General features: G+C 36.0%; 1 protein-coding gene across 1 annotated transcript in view; it reads right to left on the reverse strand.

Moving 5' to 3' along the window:
* The window catches only part of DNAH3 (dynein axonemal heavy chain 3), a gene marked incomplete at both ends in the record, with an annotated part of 62,027 nt that overhangs the window by 38,910 nt on the left and 4,708 nt on the right, over window positions 1-18,409 (reverse strand). Inside the window, 17 exons of the mRNA XM_082490812.1 lie at window positions 377-491; window positions 924-1,015; window positions 1,341-1,552; window positions 1,838-1,982; window positions 3,660-3,813; window positions 4,336-4,459; window positions 5,809-5,993; window positions 7,356-7,534; window positions 8,116-8,221; window positions 8,380-8,516; window positions 8,908-9,087; window positions 11,247-11,442; window positions 12,148-12,273; window positions 13,237-13,432; window positions 15,142-15,331; window positions 15,872-16,061; window positions 17,132-17,201. Coding sequence (XP_082346938.1) covers window positions 377-491; window positions 924-1,015; window positions 1,341-1,552; window positions 1,838-1,982; window positions 3,660-3,813; window positions 4,336-4,459; window positions 5,809-5,993; window positions 7,356-7,534; window positions 8,116-8,221; window positions 8,380-8,516; window positions 8,908-9,087; window positions 11,247-11,442; window positions 12,148-12,273; window positions 13,237-13,432; window positions 15,142-15,331; window positions 15,872-16,061; window positions 17,132-17,201 — 2,597 coding nt within the window. The remainder of the gene's footprint in view (window positions 1-376; window positions 492-923; window positions 1,016-1,340; window positions 1,553-1,837; window positions 1,983-3,659; window positions 3,814-4,335; window positions 4,460-5,808; window positions 5,994-7,355; window positions 7,535-8,115; window positions 8,222-8,379; window positions 8,517-8,907; window positions 9,088-11,246; window positions 11,443-12,147; window positions 12,274-13,236; window positions 13,433-15,141; window positions 15,332-15,871; window positions 16,062-17,131; window positions 17,202-18,409) is intronic.

Consider the following 18,409-nt stretch of genomic DNA (forward strand, 5'->3'; position numbering starts at 1 on the left):
GACTGGTTTGTGAATGGGAAGCTAGAGAGGGATGCTAGTGACTTCCAACTATCTTTTGGATTGCATGTGATTTCTTGTACCTTCTGGGCAAGTTAAAATTGCGCTACTGTCCAGCTTTCCATACAACACTGAAAAGGCTCACAGGCTTACAGATTTGTTAGGATGAATATGTTGAGCTCACAAGTTATCCAGATACTAAGGTCCAAATATAAGGATATATAGTAATGGAGACACTCGCCTGGGCTCTGGGATATGATACCACTTTCATCATGCCGCAGTGAAACAGCAGTAACTTCCCTCTAATATTTCTCTACTAGTATTCAGTATCAAAGTAATTCTTTTCAACAATATATAAATTGATTTGGTGTTTACTCACAGTATCCCTGTATTTCACCAGACTGAACTGTATGTTGATCCACTCTGATTTCATTTTCTCTATTGATTTCTCTAAGGAATACTCCTTACTTGCAGCTGCTCCAATAGGTTGCAGTCTAAATTGAAACAAAACATATCTTTGAAATGTTTTTGCAACATAGCTGAAGAGTTAAAAAAAAGGAGTTGCAGATAGAGTTGCATATCAGGCTACTTTTCATAAGGATTTGTTAATAATATCATAGACTCTTATTTCAGGGAACATTTTTGCAATTTCAGGCTCACCAAGTTAGAGATATTAATATTAATTTGGAGATAAAAACAGACAGAAAATTCTGAATGTGCAAATTAAGTGGTTTAGGAATATGACTGGGTTTTGGTGCTCTTGCGCTACAAGAACAACTGACAGTTCCATCCATAGCTTGATAAAACACAGCTGATTTTACAGCAGAGTCTACAGCACACAAAAAACCCAAAAAACCTAATATTTGGTATCTGACATATGAAACACAGTGATTGTCTAAAAAAAGGGAATACACTAAGCTTCTTACTGATCAATATATTTTGAGAGTCCAAATTCCAATATGTTTTTAAGAGTAGTAGTTTCATCAGGTCTGATCTCACATCCTACAATTTCACTAATCTGAAAATAAAGTAAGAAATAAAATCTATTATCAAGATGCATGTTTGTAAGAGACCTTTCAAACAGCAAGAAATAAATATTGAAGAAGTATTAATGCAACCCCCTAATCTGCTTTTTCGCCATAAATTATTAATTCAAAGAAGGTCCTGCCCATACCATTACAAATCTAAAAACTGGATCTATCATGTGACAGGATAAATGATCTTCTTATTGTGAAATACAGAACTATTACTGTATTTCACAGTATGGAATACATGGAGTAGTATGTTCAACTGTCAGTTTCTGTGGTAGAATACTCCCACAATTAAAGCAGTGTTTAAAGTACCTGCTCCCAATGTCTCTCCTTCATTCCACGATTGCAGGCAACTGACAGGACAGGAAGATGCTGTTTAAATTTATCAAGCTTGTATTTCATAGTTTCTGCTAAGCGTCTAGGCCCAGCCAAATCTGGAAAACTCTTACTGAGCTTGTACATAGTCCTCCACATATTTCCAATTTCTTCAGTAATTTCATTGGCATTTAACTTCTGGAGAGATCCTGAATACAACAGTATAAAAAAAAAAAGCACAGCAGGCACATCAGCACAAGGAGATTGCCAGGGTAGTTTATTTACACGTATTTATAATAATTCTCCTTTAACTGGAAATCATTTGCGTTACAAAAAATTATCTTAACACAAAATCCAAGTCAACAATTGTACTTCACACTGCTTAGCAGCATTTATTTCTTTAAAATTATTTTCTCACAACTAATCAACCCTTTCAGCTTCTACTTAACTAACTGAAAATGACACACTGCATCAAATGAACACCAAAGCCTCACCATTCATCCATTCCTCAGATTTGCTATGGAAATTATATGCTGTTATCCAAAGTTGCTCAAAGGGCTGTTTGTTTGCAATTATAGTTTGCAGTAGAGGAAATTGACTCTTCTCCCGCTCAAGTAACTCCTCTTCTTTATTAATAGCCTTTAAGGAAAAAAAATAAAATCTTACTTTCATCAAAAATTCCTACAGTTGTTTAAACTTTTAAATAGCTAATACTGAATACATCTTTTTTACATGTCATAAAGTCAGACAGATTTGTAGATTTAGGCCTGTGGATTTTAGGTAAATAAGGTAACTGTGTTCTTGCAAATTCCCCTAGTTATTTGTTGGTAATATTTACTACTCAAATAATTTTATAATTCTTTATCTATTTTAGAAGTAGATAATGCACCCCAGCATTCAGTGAAACCAAGGCTCATGAGTTACCAACCCACTTTGAAACCTGGATGTAAGCTCCTCAGTCAATAGGCTTAAAGGATATTCTTTTTTTGCTTGTCATAATTTTTTTCTATTACAGAAACATCTGTGAGCTCCAATGAAAACAGATATTAATTGCTGTGCTTTTTCATGGCAAGATATTGTCTTTGTCCAAAAGACCTTACAGTATAAATCACTGTGCAAACACTTAGATAAAAAAAAAAAAGTATTACCTTCTTCATTTTACAGTTAGGGAGGTGAAGCACAAAGAAATGCTGTCTGAAGTGCAGACACTGAATTCAGACGGTGTCTCATGTCTGTGCTTTTACAATGCCGACAGACCTTTCATAAAACTTTTAAACATTCAATGCGAGGTGCAGGCAGAGAAACTTAAAGATCCACATTCCAATATAATTTTAAACTTCATGTATTCACTAAGCTTATTGTTATGTAATTTAAATTCTGTGGATACACCCCTCATTGAGATCAGGCACTGAGAAACTTAAACATAATTACTTGTTCTGATCTACCTATAACAACATCTTGGAGCTGTTAACTCACACTAATTAAATATACCAGATGCCTTTAAATCAGATTAAGAGCGTTGATATGTAGGACTAGCAATTTATCTAAATCGTAAACTCATTTAATTGGTTCGATTTTCTCTTTTGAGTGGGACTTAATTAAAATCTTGATCCTTAAGGTTCCATATATGCAGAAATCTCACTGTCTCACTGCGATTTAGAAGATTAATTAAGCCTCACAATGCCTGTGAGATCTCTCCAAAGTAACCATACTCATTTGCCAGCAGAGGCACAGTGAAGACAAACAATTCAGCCTAGAACCACACAGTACACTGGATGGAGAGCCCTGTATAGAATCTAGGAATCTTGGTCTTCAGTTGCCTTCTAGCATCTGAAACTTCCTTTTCTGTGATACAACACATATTCTGGAAGTGATACAAACAGCTGAAAAACATTTGGTTTTAATTAGAGGACAAGCAGAGGAACTGAAAACACAGCTCCAGCAGCACAAACCATGGTTCAGGGAAAATGCCACCTCCTTAACTTTCTGCTCCTGCCAACGCTGCCAGAAGAATTCTGTTTTCTGTGGATAGCATTCTGCTACTAACAACTGCTTGGAAACACTGAAATTCAGTATTTCAATTTGAAAAACTCCCTAAACTTTTTTTCCAAAAAAAATATGCTCTTCAAATCAGCAGTAGGGATAACTCAGCATACAGGGACAAGAAGACATTTGCCACATGTTGGTGAATTTGGAAATTTTAAAACCATCTTGACAATATACGGCCAGAACCCTGAAAAAAACAGGGACAGAAACCAAACTTTTGCTTATCCAGCACATTGCAACTCACTCCATACTTGACTAATAAATACTAACCTCAAATTCTGTTAGTGCATTATCTAGATTCTTATTTAACTCCTTAAATTTCTCAGCGTTGTTCTTCATTTCTTCTACGGTCATGACATCCCGCTTTTTGTAGCTTTCTACTTCTCTATTATAACCTTCAAGAGTTTCCTCAAACTGAGAACACCTGAGGCAAAGATAGCTACAGTAATATGATGTTCTGTTTAATTCCTTTTCAGGTTTCAATTATTTTATTAATTTTAACAGTCATTGTCAAATGAAATCTGATCTCAATACTAGTGTAAAAGATGCCAGAGGAAAGCTATTAATCAGTTATATCACTACTATGCAGTTCACAGGATTAGAATTCAAGGTTCATTTTCAAATCTTCCAATTGATTTAGTTCACTTATGTTTGCTACCTTTACTACCCGGAGGAAAGAAAGGAAGAGCAAAAACAATGTAACAAAATTATGTGTAAGGCTGAACTAAGCAATATAACAAGATAAAATTATGAATATTCTAGCGACACCCTTCATTCCTCCTTTCAGGCCTGTTTAAGCAATGGACTATTCTAATCCACTCTCATCAACAGTATTTTTCTGAAATCTCCAAGTTTTCCTTCTTTGACATTAACTCCCTCTTCATGATAATGAGATTTTTCTTTTCTTTGAAAATACTCAGTGAAAGAAAATGCCTTAACACTGTACCTTTCAAGCAAAACCATCTCTGCATGATTCCTGCTGTTGTATAACTGATCTCTACCCTTGTCAAAGATTATCTCAATCTGATCAGGCCAATGGAAAACTGTGCTGTTCAGGTTTATGTCATCACCTAAAACAAAAAATATAGAGATATCTTTAAGAAAATACCTTTTAACAAATGATCTAGTAGAATGGCTGTTGTGAAGAGTAAGCAAAATAGCTAAAACTACATTTAGGAATAAGCTGTCTAAAAAGCTATGTATTTCAAGCTGCTGGCTGAATTATCTTCACTGCAAGGAGAACTGTCCTCTAAACTGAGCTAGATTGATAGCAAAACCCTAAAATCAAGTTAAGAATGTGAAATTCTCTGAATAAGACCTTAGTTAGGCAGAGAAAATTAGTAACAACAGCTATTCGAGAATATAAGCTCCATTCAACTACACAAAGAGACAGACCACTCCTAACTAAATATATATAACATACCTACATAAGGTGGCTAAAAGTAAAGTTTAAACCACTTTTAGGCCACAATTTGTAAATACTGAATTATTCAGAAAAGCTAGAACATAATAACTACAATGAGCAGACATCTCCATCTTCACATTTGTCTATTTGTTCAATGCACTTAGCTCATTATAAGTAACTGCAGGACACATGGTTATAAACCTAGCTACAAAGAATATGTAATTATGAAATACTGCACATGCAAACACTCCAGTCCAAAATGTAACAGAAAAATGTCCTGGCTTCCATAGGCATCCACATTTTAATCAGAAATAAATGCTAATAAACATGGCACATCCTAGTTATTTCTATCACTGTCTGATCAGAGAGTGTATTCTGCTCTAAGCAGAAAGGACCATCCTGCCTCTAAAGTGGCTATGCATTCATGTAACTGCTCTTTGTTTTTATGTACAGCAAATAACATACAGCATCTGTGAATTGCACATTTTTTGGTTTGAAGTGCAAACTCAAAGCAACTTGTACAGATGTTTTTCCGTCTTGGAGAACAGCCTTTATATTAACTAAGAACAGCAAAATGGCAAAAAGCCTCCACTGATATAACATTCATCTGCAGAGATGCAAGTTCTCACACTTTCCAAAAGCTGTCATAGAGCTTTCGAGGCATTGCTTTTTAGGTGGTTTTCCACTGTAGACTTTTTATTGAATAACATAGAAGTGTAAAATTATTTGGCTAGATTACATGCAATTAAGCTGACAATACCTAAGACATTCTCTAAAACACAGAAAAAAGCACTGTCTGTGCTCATTCCTGCATCGGTACATTTTGGCCTCTACTAAATTGTTTTTATTTCCTTTTGGTCTCTATTGGAGCTTTCCATTAGCATTCTAGAAGTTGTAACATTTATGCATGCAGAGCCCAATATCTATATACACATATATTCATACAGAGACTTCTATATTCTTCTATATTGTTCTATATTCTTCTATATTCAATATTCTGTAATTGAGACATACAAGAAAGATCTGCATAGTCCATGAGGAATTCCAGTCTGTGTGCTGCTTCAGTAACCTCCTGTCTCAGTTTACCAACAGTAACTTCACTGGATTTCTTTAAGTATGCATCAAATTCCACTAGCTCTTCAGTGTTCAGAGGCACCTCACTTACTCTGTTTGCAATGAAGTTATATTCATCACAAATTCTACAACAAAAAGAGGAGAGACATATCACTGCAACTGTCATGAAGGGAGATGCAAGATCTTGTTAATGAATTTTGTCTTTTAAACAAGAATATTAAATTTCTTCATAAATTAAGTATTCAGATTGAATACAGACAGCAGATAAGCATTTATTAAGGATGCCATTTTGCTCTGTACAATCAGTTCTATTGTCTTACTATGTTTACAAGAATTGATATATAATAGAATGATTGCTAAATTGTTTCCAAATTACAGTTAACAGCACGCTAACAGTTTCCTTCCTATGGGTTTAGAATTTCCTTTTCAAGACCCAATCTGCTTCAGAAATAAATGTTTGGATGCAATAAGCAAGAACTCACTTAATTACCCCACAGAAATAAAATCAAGTGCATGGTATGAAACAAAGTTATAAAGAAAAAAATTATTAAACAATCACATTTATTTTATATTGTATGTGGGAACAGGAAATACAGAAAGGAAAAAAAAATGCTGTTATTTTCCTTCTTCATAGTGACACATTTTCTTGTTCTGGATTCCACTTCAGTACTAGAAATAGCTATACAGACAGCAGGCATGCAAACAGCAACCATACACAAAGGATAGGTCTATTTAAACCAAGTCAAGCCTTCCAAGTGTTAGGTGTTCAGCATAAGGTCATTGTCATAAGCTCACTGATTGTCTAGATCCCCTCCACAGTGAGCAGAAGCAGAGAGGCCCCTCTAGACTGTGGTTCATCTCTACCTAGAGATGCTTTTTAAATAAGTGCGTTGAATAATTTCTTTACAGCGTCTCTCTCCCTTCACTGTGGAAGTATTCTTTAATTGCCAGAATGTTGGGATCTTTTGTTGGGAATTTTTGGTGTTTGGGGGGCGTGAGGTGGGTGTGTTTTTAATTCACAGGACCAGAATTATCCCATTACACTGGAGTCAAATTATATTTTCAAGGTCCTTTTTTTTTTTCTTTAAACTTGCAAGATGTGCAATCAGGACAATTACTTCCCTAAGAAAAAAAAAAAGTCAGGGACAAGACAAACACAGAGCTGCACAGTACATTCTTCGTGTTGCTTTAGCTCGACCCCAGCAGGGGAAGCAAGGAACTCAACTCAAATCCTAGAAGGTCAGTAAAGGAGGAAAGAATACTGGTATATTTCCAGTCTAATCTCTGTGTACATCATATATAGACGAGGTTAGATATTTATTTACAAGTATTTCTGTTCCTGTTAATTTTAAATACCTACTTTGGTGCCCTTGCACATGTCTGGTAAGCACTAGAAAACCTAGTAGATGAATAAAGTTATCTCATCCACAGATACACAGCATCAGTCCACGCAGACAGCAAGAATCATGCATGCTAACAACATGTACCTCTTATTTAAATCTCTGTTTTCCATCACTTCAAATTCAATCAATCTATCTTTAAGATTTTGGGTCCGATTGCAGAGCTCCTCATTCAGTTGTACAGCATCCAGACAGAACATGGCCAGAGGGACAGTGACATGCATGGAAGCAATCTCTCTTTTCAGTTTTGTTAAGCTGTCAATCTTCTACAAATGGAAAATAACAAATTTGTTATTTTTCCTTGAAGATCACAGATGAAAAGTTCTAAACAACAATGCTAATTAGTTCCCGTCCAGAAAATGGATAATATGTTCCAAATATATTAGGAACAATTATTTTTTATCTTTCCAGAGCCCAGCTCCTATCCGCAGACTCCAGGGCTGTAAGGTTTGCACAGTAATATGCCACATTAAGAAATACCACAAGTTGCCTAGAGAAGTATTTAGCTATAGGCTAACTCAGGAATGCAGAGAAAAGTACACAGGGCTGACCAAGGACAAGACAATGAAAAGACCAGCAAGCTGCCGATTCACCAGATACTCTGGGCGGTCTTCCACTGGACTTTTAAGATCAAATAGAACCCACAGAAGGTGGCCATAAAGAAACCTCGCTTTACATTTGCACAGCAGCCTTACAGTAAGGGGTTATGTAAATTGAGATGGCTTCCCTAGTATTCCCAAGGGTAAAACAAGTTATTCAAATAAGAGTTCTTTAGGCAGTATAATGGGAAGTCAAGTGTGATGTCTTAGCTGCTGTATGAACATGTCAGTTGTCAGTTACATACTACCTCTGTTAAAACTTCTAAAGAATGACCTTCTTTCAAGAAATCTGTGACATCTTGCTGTGCATTGTTGTTCAAAAGATTGCTGTACTTCCTGTATGCGTTTAAATACCTTAAACACAGAAGATCACAAAAAAAACTATAAGATTCCAATGTGAAGATTCTCTATAATAAAAAACAAATAAACTCAAACTATTTGTTTGAGTCTAATGGATAGTTTTATCAATCTGAGGGTTTGAATGGGCAATAGAGTTAACATCCAAAACTTACTTCTGTGGACCAAGTATGTTGCTCTCAAATATCTTTTCAAGTTTGTTCACATACTCTGAAAACAGTGATTCATCTGGTTTGACTGTACTGAGAGTGAGATCATCTCTTTTTAATTCTGGAAATAGAAATCTTTCTACCTAAAGGAAACCATTGCAAATACTGTAATAACACATATGATAGAGGAAATAAGGTATTCTAATACCCATTCACCCACCACTTTAATAAAAAAGTATTACTTGGTAAAAACACTGCAATGTGGAAAGGCTCTGATTCATAATTAGCACTTGGTTACACACATAGTTTGCTTGCAAAAACTATATGAAAATCAAAACATGGCTTTAATATAACTTGAATCTGAAAAAGAACAGTTCCTATGTTATCTTCTGTAATCGCAAAAGGTCACACAGTTCATGATACACAACCCTCATCTTTATCTTCTACATCAGTTTTCTGCCTCATTTTAACATTTTATGTCATAGGCAGTTTTTATTCATATTGTATTTTGTATGCAGCTATAACGTAGCCAACCTTTGGAAGTTCCTCAGCACTGTGCAGGATCTCCCTGAAGCAATGACTGATTAAATCCCAACATTCTTTCAAAGGTGGCTCAAAGACAATCTTGGGTTCTTGTACACTGAGTTTCACTGTTAGTATCTGAGGTAAGAAGAACTGCATTTCTTGATATGGTTCTGTAAAATCACTTCCATCCTTAGGGAAAAGAATGAAAATTCTACATGACAAAGAAATCAAATATAACTATACGTGTTTAAAAGACTCATAGAATCACAGAATAGTTTGGGTTGGAAGGGACCTTTAAAGGCCATCTAGTCCAACCTCCCCTGCAACAAGCAGGGACATCTTCAACTAGATCAGGTTGCTCAGAGCCCCGTCTAACCTGACCTTGAATGTTTCCAGGGATGGGGCATGTACCACCTCTCTGGGCAACCTGTGCCAGTGTTTCACCACACTTATCGTAACAAATTTTGCCTTATATCTAGTCTAAATCTTCCCTCTTTTAGTTTAAAGCCATTACCCCTTGTCCTATTGCAACAGGCCCTGCTAAAAAGTTTGACCCCATCTTTCCTGTAGGTCCCCTTTAAGTAGTGAAAGGCCACAATAAGGTCTCCCCAGAGCCTTCTCTTTTCCAGGCTGAACAACCCCAACTCTCTCAGCCTGTTCCCATAGGAGAGGTGCTACAGCCCTCTGATAATTTTTGTGGCCCTCTTCTGGACCTGCTCCAACAGGTCCATGCCTTTCCTGTGCTGAGGGCTCCAGAACTGGATGCAGTACTCCAGGTAGGGTCTCACCAGAGTGGAGTAGAGGGGCAGAACCATCTCCCTCAACTTGCTGGCCACGCTGCTTTTGACACAGCCCAGGATATGGTTGGTTTTCTGGGCTGCGAGCGCACATTGCCAGCTCACATCCAGCTTTTCATCCACCAATACCCCGAAGTCCTTCTTCACAGGGATGCTCTCAATCCCTTCATCCCCCAGCCCATATTGATACCAGGGGTTGCCCTGACCCAGGTGCAGGACCCTGCACTTGGCCTTGTTGAACCTCATGAGGTTCATATGGGCCCACTTCTCGAGCCTGTCAAGGCCCTCTGGATGGCATCCCATTCCTCAGGCATGTCAACTCCCCCAAATCTCTTAACTACACAGCACCAATGGGATCTTCGTCCCTGATCTTTGTTCAAAACACTGATGCCTCAATACACAAGGTGCCAACTCCAAATGAATCTGTAAAAGTTGGAATTAGGAAACTGGATTTAAACCAAATTGCTTTGATGTTCCCTTATGTAACAGAAGTAAAGCACTAATTACTGTAAAGAACAAAAGGTCAAAAAAAATATCCATAATGCCTATGAGAAATAAAATCTAGAAACAAATACAAGATCCCGTTTTTTTAATTGCCTTGCATGGTTAGTAAGAACTGCCCTACCCCTAAATTGCCTTTACAGTAATGGAGTCCTAATCCATGGACTCATAATGTAGATACTATAATGATTTAAAGAAAAAAACAAAACAAAACAAAACCACACACAAAAAACAACCACCAAAAAAATACACAACAAAACACAAACCAACTGACAAGAATAAACAAACCCCCCAAAAAAACCCAACCATCAGCAACACCATCATTGCCCAGATGCAAGGCTTGGCATAAGTTTGACCGCATATTGTATTAAGTGTTACCCTCTGTCCGCTTGCTGCAACACAGTATTTAATCTGCCACATTTATTCTGTTTAAATATGTTTCACTTTGTCTTATCATGGTAGATACTGGGTGATCTGATATTTAATAACTCATTTAAACTAAAAGGCAACTTTATTGTAGCCAAAACAATGGTAAAAACTCTCATGGTGTAATGTTTATTATGATTATGTGCATTACTTGAAATAGTACAGGGCATTAATTTGGTATACACAGAGATACTACACACATAAATTACCTCTGTAAAGAATTATGTGCATGACTATGCACACTTTTGACTTTAAAGAGGATTATTCATGTGCTTTCAGAAAAACACATTTAAGTGTTTTTCCTGGTTAAGGCTAAGAAAAATAAAACTTAAAAAAAATCAGGACACAAAACCCAACACCCCCCCCAAGACAGAGTTGAAAACTCCCAAAAACTGCTAGTTGTAACCCTAAGCCTGCAAAATGATTATTCAAGTGAGCAGTTTGTGACAACACAAAGAAAATTCCACTGAGTATGCACAACTGTTTGAAGGATCCAGCCATTTTTTATAGAGGTAAGAGCTATCTGGGATATTTTAGCCTTCAAAGAGCATTACATTTTATGGATATATGAATTATCATATCTATGTAACACTGAAAACTACAGATATACTGCACAGCATATACCTTGTGGATCATAAAAAACGCAAGAAGATCTTCTACGGAGTTAACAACCATCTCACGTAATTGTAATGACATTAGAGTTCCCACTGAACGAAAATAGCTTTCAACTCTCTGAGAGGAATCACAGTCATTTTCAGGAGCAAAATGAAGCCATTTCCTTTTTTGATCAAGCAAAATGGATGCACAAGTTGGGATCCACCTACAACAAAATAATATGGAGACGAAGTTTTTAAAAGCATATTAGTCTTACTTTGCTCATTGTAATGAAATCTAAGCTCAGAAATTACCCAAAGAATAAGCAAAATCCAAAGGGCTAGGAGAGAATTCTTAATTACATGTCAAACAAAACTGCACCTACCAGGACTTAGAGGAAACCTGAGTATTTAAGCTAAGAATTCTTGTTACAATGGGCCCCTAATATTAGTTAAATTAATATTAATAGACAAAATACTAGTGACAATATTAAATTATTAGCATTAACTGGGAACTTTGAGTCTGGAAGAGATCTCAGGTGGCAGAATGCAGTCACTTGATATCATGGGCTATTATCTCTTATAATGTCTTTCCTACATTGATCAATTTCTGTAATTAAAAAAAGTTAGGTTTTCTGTAACCATTTTTATAGATTTAGACTCCAGTACTCTCATGGTTAGAAACCTTCTAATTTCCAATCTACATTCATATCCAGTTTATTCCCATTTGCTCTTGTGCAAGCTCCCTCGCAGTTTCAATAGCTCTTTTACCATCTAGATGTTTACCCCTCTTCACTATTTCCCCCTTTGTTTTGGCAGCCTTGTGGTTGGGAGGTGTGTCATCTCAGTCAAAGATCTGTTTTAAAAAATGGAGCTTCATGTAAATCAGATCCTAAGACACTCTATCTACTGTTACTACATTTTGCACTGACTTGTTCTGAAGAATATCGTGAGCTTCCACACAGTGTCTTTGAATGACCTCTTCAAATTCAGTGGGCAACAGTGGCAGGTCTCCACAAAGCATTTCTTCAGTGCGTACAAACCTTAGGTGACTATACCTATGGAAGTAAAACAAATAGTAGATATTTTATGGAATTCTGTTTAAAAAAAGCATGAAATATAGTCAGGAAGGTATCATGTATTTATAAACACTAAGAATACAATTTCATTGATGCATATCACTTTATTGATAAGCTGTTGAACAAGTGCACTTCTAATGGTTTTTTTTTGCTATTGGCAAACATAAAAGGCTTCACAAATTTTGTTTTGTACTTGTTATATTTAAAATTGTGTTAAACTTTTGCTAAAATGATCAGAATAATTTCTTGTCCTTTTTCTAGATTCATTAGTGTATCCAGGCATTAAAGATCATACAGAATGACACCTACTAGTTCTATTCCACATTAATAGTAATAAGTACCTATCCTGGCTACCCTGAGGGGAAAAAATAATTTTTACCTGAGCGGAAAAAATATTCATCAGCATGGTGTATATCACAGTCTGTAACATACAAGAGCTTAAATTCCTACAAATGCTACTTAAACGCAAAACCAGTTCTCAGGATTACTCACTACCATATTTAACTTCTTAAGAAAACACTCAATTCTCAAAGTCCCCAGAACAACTTCCAACTACAGACATTTGAAAGAGACTCAATTTTAAGAGTTAATTCTGTTAATTTCAGGAATCAAGATGAGAATTCCAAATCACTATTTACATGAGCATTGAATCTTAATTTAGGTATAACATCTTTTAACAAAGGGGATGATCTCTTCATATCAAAAAGTTACCCATTCTTCACTGTGGACACAAAAACATGTTAATGCTTGCAGTCTGCAGGAAACAATAATTTTTTGTTGAAATTCTTATGGGCTTAGAAAACAGAACAGATTTTCCCACTTTCTCTCTACTGGCTCCCCCAGGATCTCTGTGGCATATGTAGAGAAGTCAGCAGAGGCACCCAAGCCATAAAATAAAAACATTCTGAATTTAACTAAGATTCTATGAACAAGACCTCTTACTCAGAAAGCCACAGTTGTTGCAAAGTGGGCATCAATGGATTCACTATGAATAGATTCCTTTCATTCCAGCTTTTCACTTCTTCGTAAGAGCTGTGCCATGGGACTGGTGCACGGACAACTCTCTGGGGAAAAGGGCGTGGGGTACTTCCAATAACCAGTCTCTCTCTCTCAGCTGGATCCATCAAGATGTAATCAACTAGAATAAATCATATATGTCATGGTGAGATTGCACGTACGGTCAAAACTTGCACATGAAAACACAGTATCTCTGTAGTTCAGGAAGTCATAGAATTCTGCACATTTAAAACTCATACACTGTCATATAGTTACCTGCATGTTTTTAGGATGAAATACGTCACAATAATCAAATTACCAATTTGACTATAACATTATTCCAGAAAAAGAAAACAAGACTTGGTCATGGTTCTAAAAATAGGAGGCAGGAGAAAAGGCTTTTCATTCTGTCTTTTCAGTTGAAGCGTATTTATTTTGTGCTTCAATTCCTCATCCATAAACCAGGGGCGGAAATATCTCTTTCAAGGATGATTTTTAGAAGGCCTCTTAAATGTTTGTGAAACACAGGAATTTTATGAATCATCTGTTGCATCTAGAAAGGATATGCCATTCAAAGGACTGATCTATGATCTGCTCAATGCCGAAACTCATGTGCTACCAGATCTGACCAGTGGCCCATTATATAGGAGATTAACATAACCTGGGAAGCAGTCTCACTACCCCTTGTTGATATTAGCTTTACCACAAAAAGGGACCACAAACACTAAAATTGTGGCATTGATAAAAGGCAAACTAAAGGGTACTTGGAGAGATATCAGAGACTATAGAAGGCAGAGTAAAAACTGTGCAATCTCTTCTTTTTATGCTGTCATGAATAATTAAGTAGGCCACACATACTTAATGGTCCACATATTTAAGAAAATGGAAAGGAATTATTTAACATGTGGAAAACCCATGAAAATTGTAAGACTACTGGAAAGCAAATAAAAAACCTCATGTTCTACAGAACTCACATTCATTTTCAGATGGGCACTACCTATTTTCAAGGACTATTACATTCTTTTGTATTTATTTATATATGATGAACTTCTATTTGTTGAACTTGAGCAGTGTAATCATGCAGATTGATGTATCATCTAATTTTCCTTAATCCTGTAATGTTTTAAATGAAATTCTTTGAACTTGTGACATGATGCCCATGTAACATCTGACTTCACTGGAGTTATGACACAGATTAATTTGGCTGGTAACGGGTATCACTCACTTACTGCAGAATAACAAAAATGTTAGTCTGGAAAGTATCTATTAAAATAGCCTAGTTTACCCGCTCCCCACATCTGGATCAAATATACTTAGACTGCTATTGACAGATACTTGTCTATCATGCACTTCAAAGCCTCCATCAATGAATTATCTGCTGCAGTGCTTCACTATATTTATAGTAACAATGTCTTTCCAATTTCTTATCTAATTTCTTTTGCTACAAATTAAGATGATCACTCCTTGCCCACCATCATTTGATCAACCCCCTCTTTATACATCTGATGAAATGATGCAGAATCACGTGTCACGTGCTTTGAACATGATTTGGATTTTAATTAGGAATGGGAAACTGCGCAAGTATGGACAAAATTATTCTATCCACCCAGAACTACTGACCTTGGAAATGAGTCTACTTAAGTAATGGAATGTAGGGTTTAGTAAATAGATATTTGTTGAAACTGGAATGTTATGTAGCACAATCACAGATTATATTCTCTCAGATACCTACTGCAGTTCTACTGACCCCAAAGGAATTCTCCATGGGTGCTAAGAATAGAATGCAGACTTGCTTTCAAAGTGCATTAAATGTCTACATACTCTGAATTGCTAAGAGATTTTGAGTCTTACCAATGGCTTTCATGAGGCCGATACGATAGTCTGCCTTAATCTCTTCTTTTAAACTTGCAAGTAAATTCTCCAGGTCTGTGTTAGCAAGAATGTGAGTTGGAATATGCTTTAAGATCACATTCATCACTTCCTTATCCTGAGGTGCCAGCACGTCTTCCTGCACTCCATTATATATGTAGTAACAGTACCGCTAAAAAATGTTTAAAATATTATGCTTATTGTATGAATTTTCTGACAGATAATGAATTACTACAAAATATTTTCACCTTTTCTATCACTTGAACCTTTTCTGCAATTGAAACATGCTTGAATAGAATGGATTTTGGTTATCTAGCTCTTGGTTCTTTTTAAAGCACTGCCAATGCCTGACATTTTTACAATACTTCTATCTGGTTTTATGTAAGTGTATAGACCAATAGAACTGAGTGCAGCATAATAAATTACTGATCTCTGAAGTACCACCCAACAATGCAAGAGGTTAAGAATTTGGGAAGATACTCCCACTTGCAAACCCATTAGAATCAAAATCAGACTGAGTAGCTAGAAAGACAAAACAAATGGGAAAGGAGTTGACATATTTAACAGCAGTTTGCTATACTGATTATTTACATCTTCTAATTCTTATGTACTGTCTTCTTTTCTCAACTACTTCTAAGTGAACATTTTACAGACATATATTGCAGATGATTACTGCTGCTACTTTTATCCTTAAAAGAAATTCTATCAATACCTCTATATCATTTCTTGAAGGGGGCTTTTCTCGCTTACTCATCTCTTCCTCGTGTAAGTGCATGATAACAAATTGTTCTTCTGGGGTCAATGGTTGGTTGTCTGTATAATGTATGACATGCAATTCTGGCATATCAGCAGATGCACACAATGAAATGGGATCCAAACTACTTAACAAAGTTGGTATACCTCTGGAAAAAAAAAAAGAATCCAAGTTTAGTGGATAAAGAAGCAGTAGTGGATTCTTAAATCAATATGGACAAATGACAAGCATATAAACCACTTAAACTGCACTGAGGACAAGTATGACCTATGAAGTACTTCAATTACTCATAAAAAAACTTCATAAAATTGTATAACTTAGCATACTACTTTAACAGAAAGAATACAATCATGTAAACCTTACAACTGCACAGTATCATGCAGACAGGGAGTATCTTATATGGGATTCTATCAGACCCAGCCCTATCACCACTATTATTTAGGTTGTCCAAGATCTCCACCTATTTCAGGTGATTATCTTACCAAAATCTTAACAATCTGAGCCAAAAGTTCAAAGTGGCTTATTTGCATAAATGTTACACTACAGGCATCTTTTTAACAATTACACACTGTTTTCTATAGGGCCTTTGTCCACACTGCTCAGGATGAGCAATACTCAGCCAACAAGCTGTCTCTCCACACTTGATTTACTTTACATTATCAAGTTCTTAGCTGAAGAGAATTTAAATATGCCTTTTGTCTTTTTTATGGTACTTGCCACCATGTTATCTTAACAAGGTGTAAGAAAGTTACTGTCATAGAACTTCCAAAGAGGACTATTTTGTTGTTTTACAGATGAAGAACACAAGCACAAGAAGATAAAAAGAAATGTTCGCTACAGCAGAGCGCCCAATTTGACACAACTCTGTGAGCATTACAGAGCATTTAAACACTCACAGCAAACCTGAGAGACTTCATTTCTATATTCTGCACCCCTATTAACTAAACTCTGGGTTCTTGAATCAGTAATCATGAAAGACCTTTTCTTTAGCATGCCTAAGACTGAAATTTGTCCTGCCACAAAGCTGCAGTTAAATGTGCTCACTTAGCACACCATGGTATTTCAGTCCTGATGCACATACGTTTTTTTTGTAGACACTTAACGTCTCACACTTGGATGCTTAACACAGCATCCAAGTACAAAGAAATACAAAGTCACAACTCAGATATCTAGACTGATCACAATAATCTGCATCTTTATAACATTACAGTACATTACCTATCAGAATTCCATTGACTTCTTTGTGTAAGTTTGAGCTTTTTCCTAGAAGGATCAAATTCTGTTGAAGCTTTAAGCACCAGTTAAGAAAATCGCATACAGGAGTATTTTTCAAATAAGATATTATTTCAGATTGGTGAAAAACAGAGGCAAGTAAATAAAACAGATAAATAACAGAAAACTACAATGTCACAAAGAAGCCTTTAGTTTTGACTTAACATTTAGCAAGACATTAAAATCATGTGTTAAATAAACTTGCTGATCCTGGGACTACAAACTAGCTTCAGGAAAGCATTCAGCTTATGCTTAAGACTTCAGTGCTTACTTACCTCCCTGCACAAACCATATTTTCTGCACCAGGACTTTCTATTTTGAATATAAAAGCACTCTTATAAGAAGACTAGTTCCACCAAATATACTGCATGTGAAAAATCTGATAACTACAAACTATTACCATGTGCTTTTCAGAGTACAAATAAACAGGCCTTTCAACAAAATTAATACATCATGCCATTTCACCAAGAAAGGTACCATGACCTTCTTCCCACACCCCACTCATGTACTGGAGAAGTACACAGAGTAGAAGAATCAGGTGTATGGTAAAGAAACTGTTAAAGAGACCCAATGAACAAACCCAAACCCTTCTTAAATAGTGTGCAAGGGGACTCAGCAGATATTGAAGCTATTATGTCTCATCTATCCCAGGGAAGTGAAACAATTTCTAACACTTTGGGGAAGCAAAGCAACAATACAGGATGAGTATATTCACAGACAGACAGTATGTAGAAAACTATGGTTTATTAATGTCTTACCCTTGATACAGAAGACTTTCATATAGATAATTAGGAAATAAAGCTCATTAATAACTTTGGAATTTTCAGACTAAGTAATGGAGTTAATTTGACACCTGTAACTAGTAAGAGATTTAAATCCTAAACAACTTGTTTTCGTAAAATGTTTGATATATACATATTGGTAAACTTAAACAGCAAGACTATTACAACTCAACCTTATTTGCTTTATATCACAATGTCATGTTGAATCAACAGCATATAATATCTCATATTGTAGGATTACACATGCCTGCACAGTTTGCTAACAAATACATCACTTACATGGTTTAGACATAAACAGTGTATTAAGCAACATTTCTTGGATTTGATCCTCAAGTAAACATTTTAATCCCTGTCCCCTCTCTTGTTTTGCTATGCAAGACTCACAAATCTTAAGAGAGGTGCACATTGAATTTGTTTCTCTTTTTTTCTGTTGGTACTAACT

Source organism: Vanellus vanellus, assembly GCF_965231255.1.
Source record: "Vanellus vanellus genome assembly, chromosome: 14".
NCBI classification, from domain to species: Eukaryota; Metazoa; Chordata; class Aves; order Charadriiformes; family Charadriidae; genus Vanellus; species Vanellus vanellus.